This window comes from Mustela lutreola, chromosome 10 (genome assembly GCF_030435805.1).
Source record: "Mustela lutreola isolate mMusLut2 chromosome 10, mMusLut2.pri, whole genome shotgun sequence".
In the NCBI taxonomy this organism is placed as follows: Eukaryota; Metazoa; Chordata; class Mammalia; order Carnivora; family Mustelidae; genus Mustela; species Mustela lutreola.
The window spans coordinates 78,967,857-78,987,052 of record NC_081299.1 but is presented as its reverse complement, the minus strand read 5'-3'; the positions used below and the strand labels follow the sequence as shown (position 1 = coordinate 78,987,052).

The 19,196-nt window shown below is 40.4% G+C and overlaps 1 protein-coding gene and 1 pseudogene across 2 annotated transcripts in view; one reads left to right on the top strand and one right to left on the bottom strand.

Moving 5' to 3' along the window:
- Positions 1-867: 867 nt before the first annotated feature.
- The window catches only part of DIPK1A (divergent protein kinase domain 1A), a 124,444-nt gene continuing 106,115 nt past the window's right edge, over positions 868-19,196 (top strand). For both annotated transcript variants that reach the window (XM_059138066.1, XM_059138065.1), the window contains exon 1: positions 868-1,020. In XM_059138066.1, the coding sequence (XP_058994049.1) occupies positions 967-1,020 (54 nt within the window). In that variant the 5' untranslated portion in view covers positions 868-966. The remainder of the gene's footprint in view (positions 1,021-19,196) is intronic.
- LOC131810304 (small ribosomal subunit protein eS25-like) lies at positions 4,757-5,122 on the bottom strand (annotated as a pseudogene).

Below are 19,196 nucleotides of genomic sequence, written 5' to 3'. Positions count from 1 at the left end.
GCCACGTCCCAGGTCTCCTATCTTCAGGAATACATTTAATTCAGTACTTTTTTTTTTTTTTTAAATGTCAGGGTTTCTGGGTGGGGCCAGGAAAACTCTGTTTGTAAACAATACAAACTTAAATTCTGAATTTTTAAAAAAGTACATTATATAAAAAAAGTTCAAGGCCATTAAGAAGCGAAATGGCTTTGGGGGACACTCTCAGTTCAGCGGAGAGGAGCCCTGTCCGCGTTCGCTCTGCCACAAGCGCTGAGTCCTAGTCCTCAGGGGCAGCGCGCGAAGGCCTTTCGGGCTGCGGCAGACGCCCCCCGCCCAGGCCGCACCCGCCGCCGCGCGCGAGGGAGAACGAGCCCGTCTCCACGCTAGGAACCCCAAGCTTCCATTAAATTTCCGTGCAGCCCTCCCAGACACGTCCCGACTGATGGAGCACAGTCCAAAGGGAACGTCAGTCGGAACTGGAAGGGTAGCGGCGTTGGCGGGACGCGCGGCGCATGCAGCGCTGGGAGCCGGGAGCCAAGAGCTGGGTCCTCGAGGTCCGAAGGGTCGGCGCTCCAGCCCGCGCAGCACACAGCCAGCGCGACTCGCCCCTCCCCGCGTGGAGCGTGCGACACCCGGCCTTCCGCGACGCCCTCAGCCTCCTCCGCACGCCTCCCCTTTAAGCGCGAGGCGCAGTTGGATTTGTGTCGGCCGAGGCAAGGCGCGACTCCCCTTTATGGCGGAGTCGGCAGCCGCGGCTCTGATAGCCGCGGCGGCCGGGCGAGCAGAGCGGGAGGCCGAGCCTCGGGCAGCCGGCCGCCGCCACCGCAGCGGGGCCGGGGGGGAGCGCGGCGCTCGCTGCGGCGGGGGCGGAGGAGTGGGCGGGCCCGGGCGGGCTGGGGGCGGGGAGGAGGGGGAAGGCGGGGAGCCGGGTCGCCAGTGCTCGGGTCCGCCTCTGACTGCGGCGCGGCGGGGCGATGTGTGATTACCATGGCGAGGAGTCTCTGTCCGGGGGCCTGGCTAAGGAAACCCTATTACCTCCAGGTAGGCCGGCGGCGAGCCCGCTGGGCGCCCTCCCCCGCGGTGCGGGACTCGCCTGCCTTCTTCCTCCCTCCCTAGGTCGGCGCCCGCCCGAAACCCGCTGCCCCCTGCTGTCCGGTACCTGGCGGCGCGCCCTCCCCGGCCGCCGGGAGCCGCAGACCCTACGGCGGCGCTGCCCGCGCCCCCCATGGCTGCCCCGGCGCCTCTCGCGCTTTGGCCGCCGGGCTCCGGGGCCCGGGTCTCCCCGCCCGGGCTCGCGCTGGCGCCCCTAGTATCCCGAGAGCCCCGAGACGTGACCCGGGTGCGACCCTACGCCCCTAGTAGTTGAGGCTCGGCAGCTTGGGTTCGGGACGTGCGCCGGCTGCTCCCTGGTCTGGAGCTCTCCTGCTCTTCCCCCTCCCCCGTGGGCCCCGCAGGTCGGCTTTTCACGACTCTGTGTCTTCGGTCGGTGGTAGGAGAGGTGGTGTGTCATTCCACCATATTTTAGAAAATTATGGCAATTTGTCACATCAGGGTTTCCCCAGATCCCCGAGAAGCGACGTGCCTAGTGCTGAGCCTCTCGGTTCGATCTTTGCATCACACTCGTGATTTAAACAGGAGGTAGGACTCGGAAGCCCGAAAGAGGCGAATGGGTGTTTGCTTTCCAGAAGGAAAGGGGACAGTGCCGATCTCAAATACCCCAGAAATGCAAACGTAATTCTCAGTCATGTCATGTGTACTGTTCGCGTGTTAATCTTTAATGATTTCCCGTTCCACGCTCTGTGCCGCTGCCAGTCTATGTCTTCGAACCCTACTACTGCCTTCACGTACTGTTGGTCACCAGGGGGACCTAGTAGGCACCGTGAGTAGCTGAGCGCAAATCCATCACCCCAGTGGAAAAACAACTACAAATCAGTGTCTCGCGTGGGTCGGCAGTGTTGTTTGCCTTCAGAGGACAGTACTTCTTTTACCGCTTACATTAAAAAGCTTAAGGTATTGATAGATGATTTGGGGATGGAAGTCATGCTCAGTTGGCGCTTTTATAAATTATTTTAAAAGTTGAGGAGAAGCCATCAAGGGGCAAGTAAATCTTTCATTCTTGTTTGGAAATTGCATATGTAAATCGTTACCCTCAGTGAATGATGTACTGCAAATTGGAAGCATGATTTGACAACCCATGATATAGAGACTACAGGAGTAAAGCTGAACGAATGCCCTGAGTAGCAGCTTGTAGCAGCTCCAACAGTAGTAATTACGCTTGAGTACAGTAGAGTAACGCAGTGTAGAATTTAGCCCAGGCCAGATACCTCGTTGTAACCCTCTATGGGAACAAACAACAACAACAAAAGTCTTACCAGACTCTCTCCCCAAAATAAGTTTATTGGGATATTTAATTTTTTTTTTTTTTTTTTTTGCTAAAACTAGGTGTGTGTGTGTGTGTGTATATGTATTTTTTTTTTTTTTTTGATTCTGCGGCAGACTTTATTTTAGACTTTGACTAGTTTGCCTCTAAATGTTCTCCATAAATGTGGCTGTGACGTGTTTTGGCACCGTAACTCAAGAGCTTTCAGATTGGCTGAATTAAGATTAGTTTTACCAACAGTTATATTTCCATTAATCACAAACTTTTGGCAGTTCTGCCTTTCTGAATGTGCACATCATTATCTATTACTAAATTAAGGTAAACTTGGATTTTAACCATTTCAAAAGGATTTAGGAGCACAGTGATATTTTAGTAGGCTACCTCTATATAAAATAATGATTAAATAATATTAATTTTAGTATTATATTTGAGATAAATAAACTTGAAACTTGGGAACTGGTGTCTTAATGTCTTGGTATTAGTATTTATTCCCTTTATGAATTTCTTGTTAGTTGTCCCTCATTATACTATTTCGACTTAACCAGTTTTAAAAAAATTACTTAAGTGTCACCTTTTCCTGTTCCCTGTTTTCTAAATGCCTCATCTTCTGGTTTTACGATTTCTCTACTACTAAGCACTTCAACCTTGAAATTGTTTTGGGCAAAGTCAAAACATTTCCAACTGAGATTATCATACAGCTGCTCAAGTTTCTTAGCCACTGAAGATTGAATTAATATATACAGTACTCCCTTTCCTCTTTTATTGTTTTATTTTTCCTGAGACTAAAATTGTGTTCTTTTAGAAACAGCATGAGGCCTAAGAACAGAGCTGATCTTTGTTCATTTGTGCTTCTGTTTCATCATGACCTTGAAAAAGTTTCCTAACTTTTTAGTTCCATATTTTCCCTATCATAAAATGGAGATTATAGTTATTAACTGAGTATATCACATGAGCGTAGTGAAGCCAAGCTAGATGAATTTAAATCGTTTTTTTGTGACATTTTTACTAACTTCAAATAGAAAAGCATGTGAATTTAAATGGTAAGTACATATAAGTAAATATGTTGAATTCCTTCATCCAAAGGTTTCTGGCTTGCCCCTCCATTTTATTTATTTATTTTTAAAACATTTTATTTATTTATTTGACAGACAGAGATCATAAGTAGGCAGAGAGAGAGAGAGGAGGAAGCAGGCTCCCTGTTGAGCAGAGAGCCCAATGTGGGGCTTGATCCCAGGACCCTGGGCAAAGCAGAGGCTTTAACCCACTGAGCCACCCAGGCGCCCCAGTATTTATTGAGCATTTATTGATATTGACCCAGTTTCACAATGACTTATCATATTGACTAAATCATTGATTTAATATTTGTTGGAGGCCTGTCACATGCCAGAAACATTGTGAGGTCATAGCAATTCGACTACAGCTAAGCAAACATCTTTATGATCCTCATGGAGCTTAAAGTCTAGTTAGAGGCAAATGTTAAATATATGTGCTGCCGAAGCGAGCACGAGGCAAACGTTAAATAATTTCAAAAATGTATAATGACAACAGTTGGTGCAATGAAGGAAAAGAGAAGAAGCAAAAGACTACCTGTGAGTAAGAGAACAGTCTCTTGCTCTTTTAAAACCTTTTACTATAGAAATTTTTATGCATACATAAGGCAGAAAAGAATAATAATCTCTTACCTACCTATCACCTGCCCTCAACAATTATCAGTATTTTGTTTCATTTCTCCTCTCATTGTCCTCCTTGCAACTGAAGTGGGGTTTTTATTGGATTATTTTTAAAAATTTTTAATTCTAGTGTAGTTAACATGCAGTGTTATATTAGTTTCAGGTGTACGGTATAGTGATACAACAATTCTATACATTACTTGGTATTCATCAAGATAAGAGTACTCTTAATCCCCATCACCTATTTCATCCATCCCCCCACATGCCTCCCCTCTGGTAAGCATCAGTTTGTTCTCTATAATTAAGAATCTGGTTTTGGATGATCTTTTTTTCCTTTGTTCACTTGTTTCTTAAATTCCATATATGGAATTTGTTTTTCTCTGACCAACTTATTTCACTTAGCATTATACTCTCTAGTTCCATCCATGTTGTTGCAAATGGCAAGATGTCATTCCTTTTCATGGCTGAGTTATACACACACACACACATATATCTCCCACTTTTTTATCCACTCATCTATTGACAGACAGTTGAGCTGCTTCCATAATTTAGCTATTGTAGATAATGTTGCAGTAAACATAAGGGTGTGCTAATCTTTTTGAATTTGTGTTTTCATATTCTTTGGATAAATTACCCAGGAGTGAAATTAATAGATGATAGGGTAATTCTTTTTTAAATTTTTTTATTTAATAAAGTTTTTTCAAAATGTACAGTTGGTAGGATCTGTTCATGCATCTTCACCAGCAGCTGGGGTATCTCCACCCTTGGTATTTCTTGTGTAAATTACTTGAGCTCTGTGCTTTGGAAACAAGTTTCATAAGTTTTTTGCTAAGGAACTCGCGGAGGGCTGCCCTGGCTAGGAACCTTGGATCTTCAGTCTCTCAGAGACAACAGCTGAGGTTATAAGCTTATAGCTGAGAACTTCCTTACAGAGTTTGTCATATCTTGCTTTGTCAAACAAGACCAGGTTATTGAGCTTGCGCTGAACTTTGCCTTTGGATCACTTCTTTTTGGTCTTAGCCCAGGTTTTGTTCACTGGGTCTTTTTCTTTCTTGGTTGACTTTCTGGCATCTTTCTTGTCCTTGGGTGACATTGCAAAGCTCAGAGAACAACAGCCACCCCTGCAGCCTCACTAAAATACCAAATGCTATTTTTAATTTTTTGAGGAACCTCCATACTGAATTCCGCAGTGGCTGCACCAGTTTGCATCCTATCAACAGTGCAAGTGGTTTCCTTTTTCTCTACATCCTTACCAACACTTGTTGTTTCTTGAGTTTTCAATTTTAGACATTCTGGCAGATGTGAGGTGATATCACATTGTGGTTTAGAGTTGCATGTCCCTGATGATGAGTGATGGTAAACATTTTTCAATATGTCTGTTGGTCATCTGTTTGTCTTCTTTGGAGAAATATATGTTCATGTCTTTTGCCTATTTTTAAATTGGATTATTTGTTTTTTGGGTGTTGAGTTTTATAAGTTTTTTATGTATTTTGGATACTAACCCTTTATCAAATATGTCGTTTTCACATTCAGTAGGTTGCCTTTTAACTTTGTGTATTGTTTCCTTTTCTGTGCAGAAGTTGTTATTTTGATATTGTCCCAAAAATTTATTTTTGCTTCTGTTTCCCTTGCCTCAGGAGGCATATCCAGAAAAAGTTTGCTACAGCTGATGTCAAAGAAATTACTGCCTGTGCTCTCTTCTGGGATTTTTATGGTTTTAGGTCTCACATTTAGGTCCTTAATCTATTTTAAATTTATTTTTGTGTACAGTGTAAGAAAGTGTTCCAGTTTCATTCTTTTGCATGTTGGTGTCTATTTTCCCCAGAACCATTTGTTGAAGAGGCTTTTTCCTGTTGCCTCCTTTGTTGAAGATTAATTGACCATATAATCATGGTCAATTATTTCTGAGTTCTCTGTTCTGTTTCGTTGACTTATGTGTCTATTTTTGTGCCAGTACCATACTGTTTTGATTACTACAGCTTTGTAGTGTGTCTTGAAATCTGCTATTGTGATACCTCCAGTTTTTGTTTTTTTTGTTTTTTTTTTCAAGACTGTTTTGGATATTCAGGGTTTTTGTGGCTTCATACAAATTTCAAGATTATTTGTTCTAGTTCTGTGAAAAATGTTGTTGGTATTTTGTGAGGGTTTGCATTAAGTCTGTAAATGGCTTTGGGTAGTATGGACATTTTAATAATATTCTTCCAACCAGCTAAAGAATTTTGAAACAAATCTCACATATTGCATCATTCCATCCAAATACCTTATTATGCATTTCTAACAGTTAAGGATATTTTTAGACATAAATACAATACAATTATCATATGTAACAAATTTGATAACAGTTCTTTATTTTTCTCTGCCTTCCTTCTGGGTATGCATTACCTTGAGAACACTGATTGAATTTGCTATGGAGTGGGCTTCCTGTGATTCCAGAGGGTCTCTTGGCAAAAACAAAACAAAACAAAACAAAACAAAAAACTACCCCCTCACCAGCTTGTTCAGGCTGGGGAAAGAGTTCTTCTATGGAAACTAATTCTCATTTTGTGTTTTGGGAGAATGTTTTAGAAAATAAATGTCTGGTTTAAGTAACATTTTCATGTAAATGTATTATTTTAGAATGAGGATGCATTAGTTAACAGGTGTAAAAGATCTTGCTTTGTTTGGGGGATAGGGGATGGAGTGAAGAGTAGGAGGAATTGGATTTCAAAGATGTGGGGGGTGGGGGTGGGGGGGTGATGAAGGGCCCAGCAAGAAGAGAGGGAAGTTGCAGAGACCAGCTTTATACAGCTGTAATTTTATTGTTTGTCTTCAACTGGGTAAGGTGAAAAAACAGATATGTCCTGAAGTGTTTAGTCCTCAGGGCATACAAGTTCTTTTCCTCCTACAATTTACAGGGAAAAAATTTTAATCAGTTGACTTCATTATAAAGGACTTTCAAATCCTGGAGTTTTTATTGGTCCAGATAACACTGAGATAATTGATAATGCTTCTAGAAAACTATAGCATTATGCAATTAATGATATTATTTTCAGCTGTAATATGGATTAAATAGGCATTTGTGGGCTAATGTGGGGGCCTAATCACTGCTTAAAGCTTTGTTTATATAGCAGAAGAGATTCTATGGCTCATGAAGAACTGTGTGGTATATCTACATAGTAGAATATTATTCAGCAAAAAAGGAATGAAAGGGCACCTGGGTGGCTCAGTGGGTTAAAGCCTCTGCCTTCAGCTCAGGTCATGATTTCAGGGTCCAGGGATCTAGCCCAGCCCCGCATTAGGCTCTCTCCTCAGCAGGGAGCCTGCTTCCCTTCCTCTCTCTCTGCCTGCCAGTCTGCCTACTTGTAATCTCTGTCTGTCAGATGAATAAATAAAATCTTAAAAAAATAAATTCTAAAGAGGAATGAAGAACTGATATATACAATAACATGGATGAACCTTGAAAATATTAAATATATGAAGGAAGCCAGCCATAAAATACCATATATTATATAGTTCCATTTATATGAAATGTCCAGAAAAGGCAAATCTATAAAGACAGAAAATGGGTTAGTTGTTGCCTAGGACTGGGAGGGTTGGGGAGAAATAGATATGAGGTTTATTTTGGGGGTAATAGGAATGTTCTAAAACTGAGACTGTTGATGGTTGCACTCTATGAATATACTAAGAACCATCGAATTGCATGCTTTAAATGAATAAAATGGATGGTTTGTGAATCATCTCTCAATAAAGCTGTGGGAGAAAAAAAAAGGAAAGGAAATGAGTTTATCTCATTGATGTAGTCCTTTTCTCTGCCCCTTGTTGCAGATTCCACCAATGCCAGTTTTATGATGCAGGGAATACTTCTTCCAGAGAAGCGGAGCTGGTGTACTGTTTGTCTATGGGGCCTCTGTCAGCCAGGAAAGTTTGTGACCTGCAAACACTTAACTGATCAACAAGCGTCTCATGGCAAGGCATCATTCTCAGAGCGTACTACCTTGGAGTTCCATCCTTTCCAGCCAGTTTGTTGAAACCTTACCCAGAGATAGTACTTCCTGGCCTTGCTAACCATTGTGGCACACTGAATAGAGTCCTCTGTCAAAAATTATAAACTGTGGGTCTGTTAACCAGCTCAGACCATTTTCAGGCAGTGTTTTTTTCCCACACACCATTATGATGATACTACTTGTCACCCGCTGGGTGTTGTGACCCAGAATGACAACTGTGTTGATCTGTTTTTAGCAGTGTGTTTTCTACAAATTAGGATCTGCTTTGTTTAGGGTTTGTTCAAGGCTGAGTGGGACTGATTACACAGCCCTATAATTCCTTGTCTTTAGTTTAGAATACCTTCTTCTTTCTCACTATCATTAAGTCCTGGAAGAATGAAAGTGAAGACAATTTAGAGCAATTCTCTATATTTAGATTATACACATTTCCATTCTAGTCATTCTGTCTGCATGCCCTGTTGCATTGAAAAAGCTGCTGAAATTCTAATGGAGTTTGAAGTTTGAGACATGTAGGTACTTATAAAGGTTTTCAAGCCCTTTAGATTGCAAAAGTTTTATATTTCTTAAGGCATCTTCTTAAAAATGACTAACAGTTCCAATTATATGTTCAGTAGACTTGCCCTGAAGGAATGGATGGATAGCATGTTCTTATCAGAGCGTGGGCACTTGTTTAACATTTCTGATACCAGACTCTTTGGTTTTATTTGTACTGTTTCTCAAACATGACTGCTATAGATGGTTTCATTCTTTATGACTTTGTGTGGCTCTTTTGTGGGATTTAGTGCCAGATGGGGTTACTGATCTAGATTAACTGGTAGTAAGTGATGGTGTTGACAAATATGGTACTAAGGGTATTACAGCTTCTTGCCTGTTTTCAGCCTCCAGGATTATTTTAGATCTAAAGATAATTAGAGCAGGTAGTGGTTCCCTCTTCCCCCAAGGCTATAGGTGGTGTGGTTCTCATCATGTTTGTTAGACCTGCCGTTCAGAGCTTAACTTTTGCTTTTGCCTGAAACTAAATCTCTAAAACTATAATTAGCTTCCTGAGACTGATCAGTACATTGAGAGCATATGCATCCCATAATGTCTTAAATTCAAGCATAAAATTATAATGTAGCCATTGATATTACCATTAATTGCTTTTTACCTCTGTTAGGAACTCAAAGAAGTGATGAATTCTCAGACAGACTGCATCGTCACCACACTTTCGGGTTGTAGCATACAGTAACAGTGCTGGTTTCTTTATTGTAATCTTTCCAATGCTGCCATGGTTTTCACTTTGATGTATTATAGAGTTGTTTTGTATTCTCTGGAGAAGTTCTTTCTTTTCTTTTTTCCCTTTCCTTTTCTCTTTTCCTTTTCTTTCTTTCTTCTTTTTGTAGTTAGGTACATTTTAATATTTTCATTTCTTTCTTTTTTTTTTTTTTTTAAAGATTGATTGATTAAAGATAGAGTGAGCGCACATGCAGTGGGGGGTGGAGGGACGGGCAGAGCAAGAGGGAGATAGAGTCCCAAGTCAACTCTGTGCTGAGTGTGGAGCCCAACATGGGGCTGGATCTCTTGACCCTAAGATCAGAGTCAAAACCAAGAACTCAACCAACTACCAACCAGGGGCCCAATGTTTTAATTTCTTAAAGTTGCTTTGAAACAATGCTGTATCATTCTGTTAAATACCATATTTTTATATCATTTGGTTGAAAGCTAAATGTCTCACATTTTTAAACACATTTCTAGACATTCAAATATTTTGCAAATAATTTTTAAAATTTTAATCTACAAAGTATATGAATTTAGAAAAACTAAGATATTATAATGTAAACATATTAAAAAAAAACTCCCAAAATATTAGTGGATGAATTTTTCTTTAGAAATAAGTAATTCTTTTGTGGGGGGAGTTGACAATATTTCATGAAATTAAATAATTATCTTTTTTAGATGTGATTCTGGTATTGTGGTTATTTTTTTTTTCGTTTTGTTTTTTTATCGTGACTCTAAACATACAACATAAAATTCATGATCTTACTATTTTTAAGTATGGTACGTTAGTGTTAATTATGCACATCGTTGGGGTGCCTGGGTGGCTCAGTTGCTTAAGCAACTGCCTTTAGGTCAGGTCATGGTCCCAGGGTTCTGGGATTGAGCCCTACATTTGGCTCTCCGCCCAGAGGTGAGTCTGCTTATCCCTGTCCTCCCCAAGTCGGCTTGTCTCTGTCCTTCTCCATTATGCTGTCTGTTGTTCTGTCTCTCTTTCTCTTTCAAAGAAATAAAATTTATATATATACACATATATATATGCACATTGTTGGCAGCAGCTCTCTGGAACTTTTTCATTTTATAAAACTGAAACTCTGTATTTACTAAACAACACCTCCCCATTTTCCCCTCCCTGCCAGCTTGGTAACCGCATTCTACTTCCTGTTTCTATGAGTCTGACTTCTTCAGATACCTTCAGATATAAGTAGAATCATGCAGTATTTGTCTTTTTGTGACTGACTTACTTCACTTAGTGTAATGCCCTCAAGATTCTTCCAACTTGTACCATATGACTTGTCTTTGTAAAGGCTGAATAATATTTGTAATATTCTACTATATGTATAGACCACACTTTCCTCATCCATTCCTGTCTCTGGACATTAGGTTGCTTCTGCCTCTTGGCTCTTGTGACCAATGCCGCAGTGAACATGGGAATGCTAATGTGTCTTTGAGATCCTGCTTGTAATTATTTTGGACATAGACCCAAAAGCAAGATTGCTAAATCATTGGGTAATTCTATTTTTAATTTTTTGAGGAAACTCCACACTATCTTTTTATTGTGTCTACCATTTACATTCCCACCAGCAGTGCGCAAGGACTCTCCTTGCCAGCACTTGTTCTTTTCATTTTTTGTTGTTGTCGTTGTTTTAATAGTAGCCGTACTAACAGGTATGAGGTGGTATCTCACTGTTGTGTTTTGTTTTGTTTTTTAAGATTTTATTTATTTGAGAGAGAGAGAGAGAACAGAGGGAGAAGCAGATTCTTTGCTGAGCAGAGAACTGCATGCGGGGCTTGATTCCGGGCCTTGAGGTTAGGACCTGAGCTGAAGACAGGTGATTCACTGACTGAGCCACCCAGGTGCACCTCTCAGTCTGGCTTTGATTTGAATTTCCCTGACAATGAGAGATGTTGAGCATCTTTTCATGTGCTTGTTGGCCATTTTCATGTCTTCTTTGGAAGAAGTTCCTTCTTGATTTGTTGTTTCAGATTGATGTTTTTTCAATAGGGTTGTGGGTTAATATAAACTCAGTTCCCCTTTCTGTCCTAAGAACTGAGTGATCATGTTTGAGAATATTCTTGCAAGAGAGATTTATAACGTGCTGATGACCTTCTGAATTAATTACTGCATCCATTTTAGAGATGCGTGGTGTCAGAGTCATAGACTTACAGATCCTAGAGCTGGCACCACAAGTTTTACTGCCTGCCCCCCAACTGCTTGAAAATTAGAGCTTCTTATTTATATTGAATTTAAAACCTTGATCAACATGCCAACTTCTGTGCCATTGATTAGATCCAGGTTTTGAATAAAAAGTACTAAAGGGGGTTGCCTGGGTGGCTCAGTGGGTTAAAGCCTCTGCCTTCCGTTCAGGTCATGATCCCAGCATCCTGAGATCGAGCGCCGAGTTGGGCTCTCTGTTCAGCGGGGAGCGTGCTTCCCTTCCTCTCTCTCTGCCTGCCTCTCTGCCTACTTGTGATCTCTGTCAGAAATAAATAAAATCTTTTAAAAAAAAGTGCTAACGGACTTTTTTGAGATAATGGGGAAATTTAAAAATGGACTACACACGGGATGGTATTGTATCACTGGTAAACTGTGTTATTTAAGAGTGTCCTTATTTTTAGGTGGTATAAACTGAAATATTTAGGGTAAAAAAATACTGCAGTGTCTATAATTTACTTATAAATTACTGAGGAAAATTGTTTATATATACATCATGTATAAAGAGCAGGATGGTTTTTTTTTGTTTTTGTTTTTTGTTGTTTGTTTGTTTTTTTTTTTACTTTATTTGAGAGAAAGAAAGAATGAGAGAGAGAAAGCATGAGAAGGGGAAGGGTCACAAGGAGAAGCAGACTCCCCACCGAGCAGGGAGCCTGACGTGGGACACGATCCCGGATCCTGGGACTCCAGGATCATGACCTGAGCCAAAGGCAGCCACTCAAACAACTAAGCCACCCAGGCACCCCAAGAGCAGGATGTTCTAACCTCAGCACTATTGACATTTTGGGCTGGATAATTATTTGTTGTGTAGGGCTCTGTTTTGTAGGATGTTTAGTAGCATCCCTGGCCTCTACCCTCTAGATACCAGTAACACCCCCAGTAGTGATGATCAAAATGTCTCCAGACTTTGCCAGATGTTCCTAGTTGAGGATCACTGATACAGAGAAGAAGAAAGCAGGAGAGATAGAGATATTTATGTTATATCTAGAGAGAGTGACAAAACAAGCAAATATAGGACAATGTTAGCAATTGATGGATATAGGTATAAGGGTATTTTTTAAATACTATTCTTTTAAATTCTCTACAGATTTAAAGATATTCAAAATAAAAGTTTCGGGGAAAATAAATTAGGCTGGATTTCATAATAACCGAGTATTATTGGAAGATGTGTGAATTCTGTCCAAAGTTACATTAAGGGTTGAGAAAATGAGATTTGATAGAGCACATCTGAAGTCAGTAGTTTAAAAAAATGTGTTAGTTTTCCAGTGGCCCTCGAACATAGTACCACAAATTTATCAGCTTTGACCAACACCCATTTGTACCCTTATCTCACATTTCTGTAGGTTAGAAGTCTGGGCCCAGTTTGGCCTAGCTCATTCTCTGCGCCAGATTTCAGAGGTTGAAAATCAAGGTGTCACTAGGGTTGAGTTTCTTTTTGGAGCTCTGGGGATGAATTGGTTTCTGTTATCAGAATTCAGTTCCATTCTATTATAGGACTGGGGTGTCCATTTCCTGGCTGGCTCTTGGCTAGGGTGGTTCTCAGCTTCTAGAGGCCACCTACATTCTTTGGTTCATGGCTCCCTTTTCCATCTTAAAAGCTGCAAGAGTGGTAGAGTCCTCTGCATGTTTCACATCTCTCTCGTTTCCTCTCTGCCCTATGCTCTGGTTCTTCTGCCTATCTCTTCTGCTTTTAAGGGCTCATATGATTACATTGGGTATACCCAATGTATACCCAGATAACCAAGGATATTTACTTCAAAGTCAGTTGATGAGTAACCTTAATTCCAGCTGCAAAGTCCCTTTATTGCAGTACCTAGGTTGTTTGAATCAATAACCAGGGGGTAGGAATCTTGAGAAACATTTTTAGAATTCTGCCTACCACAAAAAGAATACAACTGAATTCTGACAACTAAAAAAATCAATTATTTCCTAAAGTATTTTTTTTTAAAAGATTTTATTTATTTATTTGACAGAGAAAGATCACAAGTAGGCAGAGAGGCAGGCAGAGAGAGAGGAGGAAGCAGACTCCCTGCCGAGCAGAGAGCCCGATGCGGGACTCGATCCCAGGACCCCGAGATCATGACCTGAGCCGAAGGCAGCGGCTTAACCCACTGAGCCACCCAGGTGCCCTTATTTCCTAAAGTATTCTACTAGTGTCTTCTCCATTACTATTAGGTTTAAAAATGTTGTCATAGAACAGATTTTATGAGAGTTGTGTAGATTTTATAAGAGAGTTGTATTTTTTTGTTTATTTTTTTTAGTAATCTCTACACCCAACGTGGGACTTGAACTCAATGACACTAAAGTCAAGAGTTGCCTACTCTTCTGACTGAGCCAGCCAGACATCCCAAGAGATTTGTATTTATCACTCCAATAATTACTATGGGAGGAATCATGGATATTTATTAAAGAAGAAAATGCAAATTGCTGCTGAACATCACATGCAAAAATAATTGTTTTTACAACAGATACTATTCTTAATACTTTTGTACCCCTATACAAATGAAAGTTAAGAGCATGAAAATTGTACCTTATAAACTCTAAGAATGTCTCCTTATTACTATAATTAATTAGAGTCGTTTTTTACCCCTTGAAGAAGACAACACTTGGTTTTGTTGTTAATGTGCCAGCTGACATTCGGGCACACCTTATCCAGCCAAGCCAGAGCCTATTTATGACGCTCGTCTTGTCCTTTGTCCTGAACAACTCAGGTTGTTCAGTGTAGTACACATGTGTTTACATGCATTCAAAACTAGTCTGTAACCACTCTAAGACACTGAGCTCAGGTAGCACACACTCCTGTCTCCTTTATTCTGGCACCAACACCATCTTATCACCGTCTTCCTAATTGAGGCCTTTGCCACTCCCGTGCCTTTCATTCGGCGGATCCCTCTGGCTTCCCTCCCTTCCCTATTCAGTCGCGATGCCACTACCTGTCATTTCAGCTGCTCTTACTGGCTCATTTACTACCTCCTTGTTGCCCTGACCTTTCATTCTTTCCTGATTCTCCTGCCCTTTCCTTTAGTCTCTTCAGTCCTTTGCTCCCCGCTTTCCCCAGGACTCCAGCCTTCTTTGGCTTCTCATCTTGTATAGTCTCTGTGGGTAATTGCAGCTCTTCACTTGGCTTCCAGTACAACCCAAATATTAATGAGTCTCAAGGTGTACCACCAGCCCGAACCTCTCTTCCAGAACTTTAGATCTGTACTTCTACGTGCTTATTTGTTACCTACTTGGAGATGGCACTTCATATTTCTAAAACTTTTTAAATTTAAATTCAGTTAATTAACATAAATGTATTACTGATTTCAGAGGTACAGGCCTTTGATTCATCAGTTTTACTGACGAATCCCCAGTGCTTGTTACATCACGTGCCCTCCTCAATGTCCGTCACCCGGTTACCCCATCCCTCTACCCCCCTCCCCTCCAGCAACCCTGTTTGTTTCCTATGATTAAGAGTCTCTTATGGGGCAGTTCTTATTTAGCATGTCCTAAACTAAACTCCACCCCCCTCAAAACTTGCTTCTTTCCCTGTTTCAGTTAGTGATACTCTCCACTTACTCAAGAGCATTTCCTTGATGATTAATAGTGATGAGTACTTTTCATGTACCTGTTGGGCATCTGTCTCCTGCTGGTAGGATTCTCTACTTCTCTCTAATTGGCCCCACTATAATAGCCCCCAGAATGGCCTTCCTGCCTCATTATCCCTCTGAGCTCCATTTTCCATGTTGCTTCTAAAGTAATGTTCCCCCAAATGCACATCTGACCTAGTTCGGGAGACTGCAGAGTTCTGAGCATGGCCCTTCATTTCTGGTTCCTTCCTGTCATGCTCTTTCATTCCTGGTACCACCACCTCATGCACCATTTGCCCTAATGGTCCTGAAAAACTTCCACCTTACCAAATCACCATGCTCATTTATCAGCCTGTCTACCCTCCCCCACTTTTTCTCCTTTGCCCTAGAATTTCTTTCCCCCATTTCCCTGCATTGCTCTCTACCTGGTTTATTCTCAGTTTTCTACTTCTCCTTCAGGTTTCAATTCCAAAACTAAGTGACCTTTTAGCGATCCATCCTAACCCACACACACTTACACACTATTTGTGTCCACTTCTATGCCCCAGACTGTTTGTAAGATAGGAGGCACCGACTTCTCTTTCAGCATTTATGATACTGGTTTGTCATCACTGGTTTTATTGGCTTTCTTCTGCCCCAGACTGTGATTTCCATGAGAGCCAAGATGTTAGTTGTCCTTTTCTAGCCCCTGTGCCTAGCCCAGAGCAGATGTTCAGTAAACGTTTGTTGAATGAATGAATCAGCGTAAACACTGGTAGGGACAGAGTTTTATGGGGCCGATTAGATTAATTTTAAAAAGACTGATTTATTTTATTATTTTGTTATGGCATTTTTATTATTTATTTTAGATTTTATTTATTTATTTGAGACAGAGAGAGTGAGAGAGAGAAGGCATGAGTGGAGGTGGGGAAGAAAGGGTGACAGCGGTAGAGGGAGAACCAGACTCCCCACTGAGCAGGGAGCCTGATGTGGGGCTTGATTCCAGGACCCTGGGATCATTACCTGAGCCTAAGGCGCACGCTTAACCGAGCCACACAGGCACCACTGGTTTATTTATTTTAGAATGAGAGAGCAAGCGTACATCAGAGGGGGAGGCAGAGAAGTAGACTTCCCACTGAGCATGGAGCCAGAGGCTACAAGCCACACAGGGTTGACCTCACAATCCCAAGATCATGACCTGAGCTGAAATCAAGAATCCAGCACATAACCAACTGAGTCATCTGTGCCCCTAGATAAATTCTTTATACAAAAGAAAACATGTATGCAATAAGTAAAAAAGTACAGCTGAGCTTATGATGCACATGGTAAGTCTGCCCTTCTACTTCTCTGTATCCCCAACTTTACATCTGAAAGTTAGCATCTTTGAACCTCCTATCTTTTGGGATTTCCTGGTGGCTACATCTCTAACTTCTAGATCTCTGTGTCTAAAAACTGTACACATCCTAGGAAGTATTTTGTTCTCATATACTTTTTTATATCTTAAAATGTTTATTTTTGTCAGAATAGCTGGTGATTTTCTGTTTCTGGTTCATTACTATAAGTGTTCCCTCTCCATAAAAAATTCATTCAAAATTATTCTGATACACTTTTAATGTCTGTTTTTATGTAAGTCACAAAATATATGTAATATATATTTGTAATATATATATGTGATATATATTTCCATTTCAGTTTATATGGAACATAAATAAGTAAATATACAAATGTCAGGGATTTGGGCTCTAAGATGTTTTCCTGAGAGCATTGTACAATCAAAAAGATTTGGGGCTACTGCTCCAAATAATAGAATTTTATCTGTTCGTTTTTTTTTTTTTTTTGATTGATCAACTTCAGATATTATCTGTAGACTTTCCACTGTAAAAAATGAATGTTTAGCTCACAGTCATCTCATTCTTTCTTCCAGGGTTTGATATAGTAATTGTATTATTAATTTACTTCCTCTGCTGCTTAACTTAGTAACTTTAGATAACGACAACTCTATTTTTCATTTCATCCAGTAAGACAGTCTTTGTCAACTCACCCACTTTTTAAAAAAGGGGCATTAGAACATGTGCTTCTTTTTCCATCTGTTCTTCTCACTTCCTGTCAGCAACACTTATTTTACATTGTCAAGGTTGATAACTTTTATATTTTGTCCTATTACCAAGGACAACCAAATCTCCATGTAAGTTGAATCTAAAAGATGAAAAATTATAAATAGTATCATACTGCCATGACCTGTTAATTTTTCCAGAAAGGAAAGTTTCCCTTATGAACCTGAGACCCACTGACTGCAGCATGAAGTTACTTTCTCCTTGTCAGGAAAACAGGTAGAATGAACGGACAAGGACAAATGCCTCTTGTTATTAAGCAGATTACTGCAAGGCTTTGTCCTTTTCCAGAAGCTAAATCATATTTCTGCCAGTAGGAAAGAGAACATGTGATGTTTGCACATTCCCTATAAAAAGTTCTTTTTGCTTAGAAATCATGCTTGCTTAGTTTTTAATATTCTAATCAAAGAATAAAAATTCAAAGCCTAGCCTTTGGGATCTGTAATGAAGTAACAAGAGTTATAATTTGTGATTACCACAGGCCACAATTTCTTCCCTGAGCAGTCAATATACCTTATTTTTCTGGATCGTTACCTGCTCAGCTATAGGGAGCAGACATTTCTTCTGACATCTGCCCCCAAATCCAAGTAAAGTGAGCTAGTTCTGGAGTGCTGGACCATTTGAATAATGAAAACAACTATCATCTTGAGGGAGAGTAGTACAGGTAGGAACTGGCTATCATTTGGTGCCACATTTATAGAAAATTAGAGTGAAACACTTTTGGCCAGTCTTTCTTTTAGGATCCCGAAATTTATGTCTTGAAGCCGAAGTATCAAAGTTAGTTCTGGCCTAAGATGAAGAGCATCTCTATTTATAGTATCCCCTAAAATATGATTCTATAAATATTTAGTGCAGAGCCAATTTGTGTGCTGGGATTACATTTCTTCCTTCTAGGGCTGGGTTAATGAACCCTGGACTCTCAAGATTCTGTGATCAATAACAACTATATCCTTTTTTCTCATACTCCATTAACTCCTTATAATCAGGGTACTTGTAAGCTTGCTTCATATTCAAAATGTAGCTTTTTTGTGCCTTTTTATCCCCCCAGGGAGTTTCTAATTGCCTTTCTTTTTCTTGTTCCTCCTCCTCCTCCCCTTCTACTTCTTCAGATATATGTCTTTGACATGGTCTTTCACTTCTTTATTCTCAGTTGTATTTTCTGTTCTGTGGAATCCCCCTTTGTACCCACATGCTTTTCCTAGGCCACTGCACAGCTGTCTTCCAAGGGTTTCCATCTACTCTTCTCCTGGGTTGGAGTCACTGTTCTTAGGATCTTGTGTCTCCCACAGAATCCACTTACACTGTCCTGATTTATTCCATCCTTTTACTGGAATGTATCCTGAAATGAGTTCTTTAAAAGGATATGTAGGAAATAAACTTTCTGAGTCCTGTCTAAAACTGTCTAAGTTGTACCTTCATACTGGTTTGTAGTTGACTTGGGTGTAGCATTCGGAGCTGAAAATAATTTCCTTTAGAAAATGGGAAGACGTAGTTCCATTGTTTTCTAACATCCTCTATTGCTGACAAGAAGCAATTTGTCAGTCCTTTCTGGGTGACCTGCATTCCCTGTTCAGGGTCTCCTTTTTATACTTGTTTTGGAATTCTGTGAGGAAATGTTTAGATGTGGATCTTTTATCCGTTAGTTGTATTGAGCACTCACTGAGCCCTTTTAATCTTAAGACTTGGGTCTTTCTTCAGCTCTGGCAAATTCTATTATTATTGAATAGTTTTCCCCACTCTTTTTTCCTGTTCTTGGGTTGGCTCTTTACATCTCTTATGGTCTCTTTATTATTTCCATTTTTTTTTTAATCCATATGCTCTCATTCTGTGCTTCTCAATTTTGTTTTCCAGATCATCTGTTGATTTACTTTCCTTTTCTAATCACTCTTTAAATTCCAAGAATTTTAAATTTAAAGGGTTCTTCCAAGTTCTTTGTTCCTTTTTTGTGGTTTCCTATTATTTTATATGGGTGCAATACCCTCTTGAATCTTTTGATTATAGAAGTTTTTTTTTTAATGTTTGTCTTACATCCCTTAAGTATATTTGTTCCCCTCAA